Source organism: Asparagus officinalis, chromosome 3 (genome assembly GCF_001876935.1).
Source record: "Asparagus officinalis chromosome 3, Aspof.V1, whole genome shotgun sequence".
Lineage (NCBI taxonomy): Eukaryota > Viridiplantae > Streptophyta > Magnoliopsida > Asparagales > Asparagaceae > Asparagus > Asparagus officinalis.
In genome coordinates, this window is record NC_033796.1 from 1,455,664 (window position 1) to 1,467,429 (window position 11,766).

Below are 11,766 nucleotides of genomic sequence, written 5' to 3' on the forward strand. Positions count from 1 at the left end.
TTTGAAACCATTGCCTCTCAACTTGGTATTAAACTAGTCCATCAGTGTATTCCACTCACAGGCTTGCCATTCAAACTTGAGCCAGTCCATAATAGTTAACCACACTTCTCTTGAGTAAGAACAGGTAAAAAACAGGTGATTCCTGCCTTCCATTGTAGTCGAACACAGATAACATGTATTTGTGTTAATAATACCTCTGTTCATCAATCTATCTTGAGTAAGAAGTCTGTTCAGAGACGCAAGCCAAAACACAAATGCATGCTTCGGGTAGTTCATATTTCCCCACACTGTACTGAACCAGGTCACACTCTGAGTCATTGGAGAGAATTTTTCATAAACTGCAGACAGCTAAATTTTAGATTTCTTATAGCAAGAACTCAGTATTTGTATCAAGTTATCTACTCCTCCCAAAACAACCAGAGCTTTATTCCTGATTTTGATAAGTTGTTTCCAACACCACGAGTCCCCTGTTATTGCATTAACATGCCAGATATCTGAATGTTTTAAGTAGTTTCCATGATCCATTTTACCCACAGCACTTCCTTATTGATATGAATATACTATAAGCTTCTTAAAGCTGATGCCAAGTTCCAAATAGAAGCAGAGAATACACCCAAGCCACCTTGTCTTTTTTCGCTGCAAATTTTATCCCATGATACCAACGGAGTTCTAAAATAATTTTCAGATTTACCCCATAAGAACTTCCTACACAACTCATCGATCATCAGGGATACTCTAACAAGAAGTATGAAATTTAATGTCCAAAAGTTTTGAACCCCAATAATCACACTTTTAATCACCTGAATTCTCCCTGCATAGGATAGGTTATTATGCTTTAACCACTTTTGAAACTGGCTTGATATTTTTTCAATAAGAGGATTACAATCCTCACTTGTAAGCCTTTTATAGTTCAGAGGTACACCCAGATATCTGAAAGGAATAGTGCCTTCGGTGAATCCCAGGAAACTGTGAATAGCCACTTTGACAGAATCATTCACCCTACCATAGTATACAGAACATTTATCCATATTAGCTTCCAAACCAGTGATCTCACTGAAATCTTTAATTCATTGATATAGTTTTTGAACTGAATTCAAGTCCCCTTTGGCAAAGAGAAGCAGATCATCCGCAAAAATAAGATGTGAAATTTTAAGCTTATTACACTTTGGATGATATCTGAATAATTTGTCACTTTTTAAAAGGTCCAATTTTCTCGACAAGTACTCCATGCCCAAAATGAATAGGTATGGGGATAGGGGATCCCCCTGCCTTAACCCTCTCCTTCCTTCAAAATATCCATGAAGTGTACCACTAAGAGAAATAGAGTACTTAGGGGAAGATATGCAAGCCATTATCCATTTAATCATTACTGTAGGAAACCCCAGCCCTTGAAGCATTTCTTTCAAAAAGTCCCAATTGTTTGTATCAAAAGCTTTTCTAATATCAATATTCATCATGATTCGTGGTGAGATGTTCTTCCTGGTATAATTCTGTATCAAAAGCTTTTCTAATATCAATATTCATCATGATTCGTGGTGAGATGTTCTTCCTGGTATAATTCTTGGCAAGCTCATGAGCCAAGGAAATGTTTCATCATGATTCGTGGTGAGATGTTCTTCCTGGTATAATTCTTGGCAAGCTCATGAGCCAAGGAAATGTTCTAGTAATTTGTCTTCCCTTGACAAAGGCCCTTTGGGCCTCATTCACAATGTACCCCATAATTGGTTTAATTCTATATGCTAAAATCTTGGACATGAATTTATAAAGGCAGTTGTAGCAAGATATAGGTCTGAAATCAGAGGGTGATTTAGGAAATTGTATCTTTGGTATTAGAGTGATGGAAGTAGAGTTGACCATTCCTAACATTTTCCCATTCTTGAAGAAGTCTAGAATAGCTGATGATACCTCATCCCCAATCACAGGCCAAGCTGATTTGTAGAATGCTATACCCTATATCCATCAGGGCCTGGAGCCTTGTTATCATCCATTGAGAAGATAGCATTCTTTATTTCTTCTTTCGAAACTGGTCTAGAAAGGAAATTAGCTTGTGATTCAGATAAGCATGACCCAACTTGAATGACATGGATGTCAGGTGAAAGAGTGACTGTGGATGTCCCCATCAAGCCTTTGTAGTAAGACACCAGTTCATTGGTAATCTCTTCTTAATCAGTTATTCTTTGTCCCAAATTATTATAGAGCACCAACACTTTATTATGATGTCTATTATATTTTATACTTGAATGGAAAAAATTAGTGCACCTATCCCCTTGAACACTCCATTTAATCCTAGCTTTTTGCTAGAAAAAAGAAAGCTCACAATCCTGAAGCTTGTTGAATTTAGCAATACACTCTGGATTGAGAGGGCTGATCTAGAGGTTTCCTTGAGCTTCATCAAGTGCAAACTTAGCTCTTTGAACTTGCTCACTGATATTGTAATAATGCTTCTTGTTAATGTCTTTAAGAGCTCCTCTTAGTTGCTTAAGCTTCATGCAAACTGAGTACATTTTATACTCATCAATTTTTGTTTGCCAAATTGTAGTAACAACTAGAAGGAAGCTATCATGCTTTGTCCACATATTAAAGAATTTGAATGGTTTCTTCCCACCTGGACACTCATCATAAAAATATACCAAAGCAGGGAAGTGATCAGAAAATCTAGGGAGTAAGAATTCAACCTGACTAGAAGTATACAAGTGAATCCAAGCATCATTCACCAGAGCCATGTCCAATCTACTCCACACTCTTGAGTCTTGATCTTGTTTGTTATTCCAAGTATAAAAGCAACCAGTTGTTTTTAGATGATTTAAGTTGCAGTCTTTAATACAATCTCTAAAATCCTTTGTGTCAGCTTCAGAAAGAATTGATCCACCAAACTTTTCATCATTACTGATAACAGTGTTGAAATCACCACATAAAAGCCAAGGTTCATTTATAGTGGAGAGTTGTAGCATCTTCAATTCCAGCCACAAATCCTTTCTTGCTTGCATTTGGTTTAAACCATATATTGAAGTAATAACACATTTCATTCTCTCATCCAAGGATTGTACTTTGCAGGTGATACTTTGATCTGATATCTTGTTAACTTGAATGTCAAGAATATTTGGATTCCACATAATCCATATCCTAGCTTTTCCATGATTAGTGACATTAGATAGCCAGTTCCAGTTTTTTGCAATTTTCTTTGCTACATCCTTCAATCTGCTTTCTCTAATCTTTGTTTCGAGCAAAGCAATGTAGGACAGATGATACTGAGATAAGAACAACTTTATTAAATGCTGTTTAGATGATTTATTTAATCCTCTTACATTCCAGAATGATATATTCATTATTGACCACCTCCTCTATCCAATGTAGAGGGATCAATATCCAATATATCTAAGTATGAAAAAGAATTAGTAGGGATAGTGGACTTAATGTGTTTGCCTTTTTGAACATGTACCCATGAGCTATTTGTCATGCACAACAACATGCACAGACTTGTGCATAGACCGCTGTCCAGATTCAACTGCAGAAGCTTGCAAATCTTCATTCACATGTTCACCTACTATTGTCTGTTTTAGGACATCATTGACCTGTTTCAAGTGATGAGTACACCCTTCATATCCAACAGCCTGCTGATCTAAATTTATTTCAGATTGTAATTTTTTAAGTTCATTTTCTGTAGGCTGAATTTGCACATTTTTAACCTGATCTTCCTGTCTATCAACATTCAGCTTCTGTATATGAGAATCAGGTATTACATTAGCTCTCTCCTTCTCAACATTTCCAGATGTAGGATTTTTCTTAGGAATCCATCTTTGTGCTTTCACTTGTCTCCTGTAGGATTGTGTATCATGCCCTACTAGCTTGCACAAATTACACCATTTAGGCTTTAATTCATATATCACTTTCTGTATAATTTGTTTCCCTTTTGGACCTTGAATGATGATTTGATCTGGAAGAGGGGAGGGCATATTAACTTCTACTAGCACTCTTGCATATGCCAAGCGCTGCCTATTTGCTGTTAACCTATCAGTAGCTATGGGACACCCTATAGCACTAACAATCTTACTAATGCTTTTAGCATTCCACAGGTTTAGCCTCAGAGCTGGAAGTTGTATCCACATAGGATATACACAATCCCTTATTTTGTCAATTTCATCTCCATTAGACCAAGGCTTCAGCAAGAGGGGTCTTGAACCAAAGAACCAAGGTCCCTTACACAAAATCTCATTCATGTCTTCTTTTTCTTTGAATTTAAACAGAAAAATTCCATGTTTTAGAAGGCAAACTTCCGGCATCAAATGTTTCCAGACTTTTTGCACATAGGCTTCCATGGCCTTGAATTTGACATTCAGACCTAAAACTTGACCAATTAGAGAAGATTGCCAAACTGAGATATCCTCATTCCATTCCTCATCATCAAAAGTTACTATATCCTTGTTTTCAATGGGAACATAGTTCAAATTCATTCCACTTCCAAGTTTCCTATTATCAGCAAACAGGCTAACCCAGCTTTTTCCTATTTTTTCCTCTGTTTCATTTTTTTTTATGATTCTATCGGGGGCATTTCATTATCTTCTTTGGATTTCACTCCAGACAATACACTGGATTCCAAATTTTCTCTGCTTAACACTTTATTATTTCTCTTTTCTGCATTCAATGTAACAGTAACATTCTCATTAACCAGAATCAATTTTCCCCTGAATCATTTATCGATTTCTGAATCTCATGATTTAAAGAAGAGTTTATAGAATCTTTACCATAATCCATCTCATCTACCCATGATACCCTAGTAGATCTACTAGAACCAGGAGTGGGAAGACAATCTAATACAAGCTGATCTTCTGGATCTCCTGATAATCGATCTACACACACTTGATCTTGCACATGAATGACAGAACTCAAAATTTCCGCCATAGATCTAGACTTCTTCCCCCCTTTTGGATCAGTTGATCCTATTTCAATGAAAAATTCATCATCTTCTTCACTCCGAGCTTCAGGTTGATCCTCTAAAGTAGCCGAATTCATCATAGATGCTCTCAATCCGATCTCCAGGATTTTTTCCCCACTAATTTTCTTATTTTTAGCCATCAAGAACTCAAAAATCTCTGCGGGGGAGCAGGATAGCAGCAAAAAATCACATGCTATCCTGCACCATTCAGGCCGCCCTTTTAACTCCTTAGCTTATTTTATTTTTAATCCTCTATTACTATTAGTTATATGATTTTTTTTTGTTTCATTATAGAATAAAATGCATGATCGGTGATACACATGATAAAATAATATAAATATATATTTTCATGTGATTTGCATAGTGAGAAAAGTAAATAAACAAAAGGAGAAATAAAATTTCATGAATAATTTTAATATTTTTTGTGTAATCCTTAAATTTAATATGTTGTAGTGCTTCAATTATTGAGTAATAGTCTCTACTTAGTAAGACAAGTGTCCTGCATTAGCTGTCTAATTAGATCAATTCACCACTTCGAGACAACCAAAATCCCTAGGTCGGACTTCAAAGGGTGGACATCTTGTGAATTAGTAGGAAATGACATGCTTATCTTTTTATTTTAACAAAATGAGATACAATTCTTTAGGCTCCATTTGGCGAAGAGTCACAGAAGAATAATTAGGAAGAAAGATTAACATAGTTAGTCTATTTGATAACTCGAAGAACTAAATTATATTAACCTGTAAAATAAGTTTCATTTTAGCTCTTGTGATTAGTTTTAGTGTCTGGGTATAACGAGGATTTAGACTTTTTTCATAAACAGAGGGGTTAGCTTAACCCTTACAGTTTTTATGTTTGGCAAAGTATAAAAGGTTAACCCACCCTTGTATTAATTGTTTGTATTTGATAAGTTAAGAAACGATTAAGTCTCTTTGATCCCTCACGTAAATAGCCACCAAGTGGCACCTTAGGGGATTGAAGGAAATAAATGGCATTCCTTGATTTAGCATTACCCTCACTATAATTCATATATATACTTATCTTATAAACATGATGAGGATAACCTACGTACTACCAATGTTCGGGGAAAAGGTGGAAATGAAAATTAAGTCTATTCAAAACAATAAAACTATATTGTTAAGTTATGATAAAATAGATTTTGATGTTGTTGTTATTGATGATGATAGAATGATAGAATAGATTTTTTTTTTGGGTTGAAAATTAAACAGTTAATTATTTATAGAGTACGTAGCATGCATATACATTCTTGTTACGGAGCTTATAATAATGTGATCACAGAAGCTTCATTACTTGTTTGGTTTGAAAGATCCATTAGCGGACATGACATAATCACTACTTTATAATGACATGACTTACCTTTGTAATTGTTAATGATTTACTGATGATAATATTGTAAATTGTTCGTGTATGTATATGATGTCATTATGACGTTCAATCTCATCTCAGACAATTGTAAAAAGTTAGTAGTCGCTATCTAAAATCCAAACATGCATTTTTCTTTTTTTTTTCTTTCTCTAAACTTTGACAATCCCATATCAACCGAGCTGACCGAACCATATTTTCATCTTGTTTTTAACGTTGAACTAATTAAAGACAGTATTTTTAATTACTATTTGCTCCAAAACAAAATTACTACAGAAAAAAGGAGGAAATAAAAATTACATTTGCCCCAAAACAATTAAACTTCATTGTAGTTATGATAGAAATATTATTTTCTTTTCTTTTCTTTCCTTTTTTTTTCGATAGAATGATAGCATACATTTTTTTTGTTGAAAGTTAGGGGGTGTTTGGTTACATTTCTATAAATTATAGGAAATGTTTTCCATCTAAAATTTGATTTCCTTGTATTTCTTAAAAAAATTATAGAAAAAGTTTTAAGAAGTTAAAAAGTACAAATTTTCTTATTTTTTGTATTGTGCTTGTTTGGTTCAAAACAAGAAAATGACTCATAACTTTTGGGAAAATAGCAACATTTCCTATAATTTATAGAAATGTAACCAAACACCACCAACTTTATAGAAAAGTGAGAACTTTAAAGAAAAGTGTTAATGAGTTTTATTATTTAAATAATAAATGCGTTAGATTTCCAAGAGATTCCCGCCCATTTTAGAAGGAAATCAATTTCTATAAATTTTGGTACTTTTTTATACTTTACAGAAAACATTTCTGTAAATCTTTTTTGAGCCAAACAAAGTTTGTGGAAATCTATAGAAAACTCTTAATTACAAAAATACCATTGTTTGTACTTTTTGAGAAAACATTTCTCAAAAACAATGCAACCAAACACCCCCTTAAACAATATGTTAACTACAATTAATTATCTATAACAACAGATACATTCTTGTTACGGAACTTATAATAAAATGGTCACGGAAGCTTGACTGCTTGTTAAGTTTGAAGATCCACATAGCGGACATGACATAATCACTATTCTATATTGACATGACTCACGATGGGTCTTGGAGTTCGCTGGCGATGGGTGGTCGCGGAGCTCGGAGTTGGCGTGGGTTCAGGCCCGGTCCTGGGCTAAGGCAGGGGGGGCAACCGCATAGGGCCCCCGCTGAAAAGGGGCCCCCAAATTTTTAAAATCGTAGTATAGTCTTTTAAGTTTTCTGGCCCAAGAGATTATTAGTCCAACAACTAATCCATTTCCTTATAGATAGTCCAATAAGCTGATCCATTTTATTACTCCTTACTCCTTATACATCAACCATATCACATAGATTACAATTATTAGCATCAATGCATCATTTACATAGAAAACCCAAGCGGCAAGGAAAGCATTGATGAAAGCGGCACTTTCGGCGGCAATTCCAAATTGACATTATACATCTCTTCAATCAAAGGTAATCTATTAAAATCCTTTGCTTTTTTCTTGTAACAAACGAGCACAATTAAAGATTTAGCCGTTTGATAATAATTAAATTTACTCCTTAATTCATTATAAAAAGGAATCAATATAAGTTTTGTTCAATTAAAATTATATTCTGAAAGAGGCAAACAGTGATTAAGTGATGCATTGCAATAATCTTCTTGATCATTTGAGCAATTGGGCATTTTCATAATCAGGTGCTATTATTCCTTTTTCCCCTTTTAAGCTGCAAATTACATGTATTGTTGTGTTTTAATTTTTATAGAATTGTTTAGCTACTTTTTGAAATGTCGCCTCGGAAATACTTGTCTGGATATGAAAAAAGGAAAAAGAAAAAAACAAGTAGATGAACTAGTTGAATCACAAAAAGGAGCTATTGACAAATTTTTCTCTAAAAGCTCAAGTATTCCTGTTGTTAGTGAACAATCAAATGGAGCTTTAAGTGATGAAAATATTGTTTCAAGTGAATTCAATAATGAAAATGTTTTGCCTAGTGAAACTGAATTCACAACTGAAAATTTTGGTGATGATAGGCAATCTTTACCACATTTTGATATATATGAACCTAGCACTTGGAAAAACCTTGATAACAAAGAAAGGGACATTTTAGTTGAGAAGGGATTTGACAGAGATTTGAAAATTGATTTCCCTTTAGATGAAGATCGCAGGCATTTTGCATATACCCATTATTCTAGAAAATTGAATAATGGAGAAACCAGTGATCGAAAATGGCTGATTTACTCTAAACTTGTCGATAAAGTGTTTTGCTTTTGTTGCAAATTGTTCAAATCTAATAGCAATACAACTTTATTAGCAAATGATGGATTGAGAGACTGGAAAAATATTTGCAAGAGACTATCTGACCATGAAAATAGTATTGAGCATATGACTAACATGAACTCTTGGAATGAGCTTAGATTAAGGTTGAGTAAAAATCAAACAATTGATAAAGACTTGCAAAAGCATATTATGCAAGAAAAGGAACGATGGCGGCAAGTTTTGGTTAGAATAGTAGCTGTGATAAAATGCCTTGCTAAAAACAATTTGGCTTTTCGAGGATCTAATGAGAAACTCTATCAAAATAGCAATGGAAATTTTTTGGGACTTGTGGAGATGATTGCAGAATTTGATCCAATAATGCAAGATCATGTTAGGCGTATTGAAAATCATGAAGTTCATTATCATTATCTTAGCCACAAAATTCAAAATGAATTAATTTCTCGTCTAGGCCATACTGTTAGAAGTTCTATCATAAAAAAAATCAAAGAAACAAAATACTTTTCTGTAATTCTTGATTGTACTCCAGATATCAGTCATCAAGAACAAATGGTTCTTGTTGTTCGATGTGTTAATATGTCAAGCAATCAGGTAAAAGTAGAAGAGTACTTCTTAGATTTTTTGAAGGTAGACGATACATCTGGACTAGGGCTTTTTAATGAATTATTGAATGTGTTAAAATTATTTGACCTTAATGTTGATGATATCAGAGGGCAAGGTTATGATAATGGTTCCAATATGAAAGGTAAACACAAAGGAGTTCAGAATAGATTACTTGAAATCAATCCGAGAGCATTATATATGCCATGTGCTTGTCATAGTCTCAATCTTACTCTTAGTGATATGGCACATTCTTGTGTTAAAGCTATTTTATTTTTTGGAGTTGTGCAACGCATATATTCTTTATTTTCTAGTTCTACTAAGCGATGGAAGGTCTTGATTGATAATGTTTCTTCATTTACTGTGAAATCTTTGTGTAATACTCGTTGGGAGAGTAGAGTTAAAAGTGTAAAAGCCATTAGATTTCAAGCCCCACAAATAAGATTGGCTTTGTTAGAATTATATAAATCTTCAGAAGATGCGAAAACGAAGAGTGAAGCTGAAATTTTGGTCACTGCAATAGAAAACTTTGAATTTTTACTTGGTATGATTATTTGGTATGACATTTTGTTTGCTATTAGCATTGTGAGCAAAAAATTGCAAAATAAAAATATGCACATTGACACCACTATGAATCAGGTGCAAGATGTAATGTTATATTTTGAAAAATTTAGAAATGATGGGTTTGAAAAGAGTCTGGATATTGCTAGAACTGTTGCATTTGATATGAACGTGGATCCTACATTTGCAACAAAGCGTCGTATAATTAGGAAAAAACAATTTGATGAAAGTGATCATAATGAAGAAATACAATCTGCGGAGGACTCTTTTAGAGTTAATTATTTTTTTGTTGTTGTGGATATGGCAATTGCTTCGCTGAAAGAGAGATTTGAACAACTAAAGACATTTGAAAGTATTTTTGGATTTTTATGTGATTCAGATAAGTTGAAGTCGTTGGATGATATTCAATTAAGAGATTGTTGCAATCACCTTGGAAGCATTTTATCTCATAATGATTCATCTGATATTGATCTTAATGATATGTTTTCTGAATTAAGAGTGTTGCGAATGACTTTACCCAATGTGTCAATGACAGCGGTCCAAATTTTAGAATTTGTTAAACATGCTGATTGTTATCCAAATGTTTCTATTGCTTATCGAATCTTATTGACTGTTCCTGTGTCTGTAGCATCAGCGGAGAGAAGCTTTTCAAAATTGAAGTTGATCAAAACGTACTTGCGTTCAACAATGGCACAAGAAAGGCTGGGCAATTTGGCAATTCTAAGCATCGAGCATGAGATGTTACAAAACATAGATATTGATTCTATCATAAACGACTTTGCTTCAAACAATGCTCGAAGAAATTGTTTTCTCTAATTTTGTAATCTTATATTTTGGAATAATAAATTATCGTTGTTATGAATTAAAAGTTTAGCGTTTTTTCTATTAAAAAGGGCCCCAAATTTTATTTTCGCCAAGGGCCTCGAAAATGTCAGGTCCGGCCCTGACATGACTTAACTTCGTAATTCTTAATGATTTATTAATGATAATATTGTAGAATGACTTTCTATCTCCATGATCGCTATGTAATATCCATACATTTTTTTTTCTTTTTCTATCCTTTGACAATCCCCATATGAACTCAGCTGACCAAACCATATTTTTACCTCGTTTTTAACTTTGAACTAGTTAAAGCCAGTTTTTTTAAAAAAAATAAAAAAAATAAACAAATTAAATTGTATCAATGAGGCCTTCTATTGGTGTTGACAACTGACTTGGGCCAAACATGAGGCCAGCTAAAACGTAACCCAATCTGACTTGGCCCAAATTAACACGAGGTCAGCTAAAACGTAACCCCATCTTTGGTTGGTTGCTATTGGTAGGAGCTCGGCGGAAGAAGGGCCAATAGTTGGTTGAAGCCCAGACCTCTAAGATTCCAAATATTTATGCCTTCTTCAAGTATCAACTCCAAATATATCCTACCTTGATCTTAGAGCATCTCCAACAGCTTCCCCAAAATTTTCTCCAAAATGGAGAAACAAAAGTCATATTCTCTAAATTATTTTTGCTCCAACTCCAACAGCTTCCCCATTTTGAAAAATCGCATTTATTACAATAATAAAGCTCTCTCCAAAAATTTGGAGAATGCTGCAGATTTGGGGAAGGCTCCCTATTTTTTCTCCTCCTTCCCTATTTTGGGGAATGTGATGGGGAATCTGTTGGACCAAAAAAACCCTCTATATTCTCCAAAATTGAGTATTTCAAGAAGATGGGGAAGCTGTTGGAGATGCTCTTAATTGTTTGTGTAGATTTTGAGATCGTGTAAATTTAGTAGCTTTTAATATAAGGTGGCGCAAATTCAACAAACTATGGCTAAATACTTTACTTCTGTTTTCGGCTTGACGAGTGAACTTCCCCACGATCCTTTAGACCGGGGGTATCAAAACCCTAAGCGCCGCTAAGGGCTAAGGGCACCCCAAACGCACGGTCATCTATCGGTGTTCCAGATAATTAATTTTTTGTAAGTGCTTCATTAGAAAATCAAGGAAGAAAATATATTTAT

The 11,766-nt window shown here is 34.2% G+C and overlaps 2 protein-coding genes and 1 pseudogene across 2 annotated transcripts; 1 reads left to right on the top strand and 2 right to left on the bottom strand.

Moving 5' to 3' along the window:
- Positions 399 to 2,120, bottom strand: LOC109832476. The gene is made up of 4 exons (XM_020399831.1): positions 1,950 to 2,120; positions 1,310 to 1,490; positions 801 to 1,060; positions 399 to 467 (listed from the first exon to the last, which is right to left on the bottom strand). The coding sequence occupies exons 1-4, from the start codon at positions 2,118 to 2,120 to the stop codon at positions 399 to 401; spliced, it is 681 nt and encodes a 226-aa protein (XP_020255420.1).
- On the bottom strand, positions 2,370 to 3,326 carry LOC109832477. Its single transcript, XM_020399832.1, has one exon. It carries the CDS (start codon positions 3,324 to 3,326, stop codon positions 2,370 to 2,372), a length of 957 nt encoding a protein of 318 aa, XP_020255421.1.
- LOC109832478 lies at positions 8,114 to 10,580 on the top strand (annotated as a pseudogene).

What these genes read in the sequence shown, in the direction of transcription:
- LOC109832476 (XM_020399831.1), bottom strand. Translation starts at nt 2,120, where the DNA reads ATGGGGACATCCACAGTCACTCTTTCACCTGACATCCATGTCATTCAA. An exon ending in GTACTCTATTTCTCTTAGTG is followed by an intron (nt 1,061 to 1,309) that starts GTACACTTCATG and finishes AATGAATTAAAG; the next exon opens with ATTTCAGTGAGATCACTGGT. An exon ending in CCTATGCAGGGAGAATTCAG is followed by an intron (nt 468 to 800) that starts GTGATTAAAAGT and finishes ATGCAATAACAG; the next exon opens with GGGACTCGTGGTGTTGGAAA.
- LOC109832477 (XM_020399832.1), bottom strand. Translation starts at nt 3,326, where the DNA reads ATGAATATATCATTCTGGAATGTAAGAGGATTAAATAAATCATCTAAA.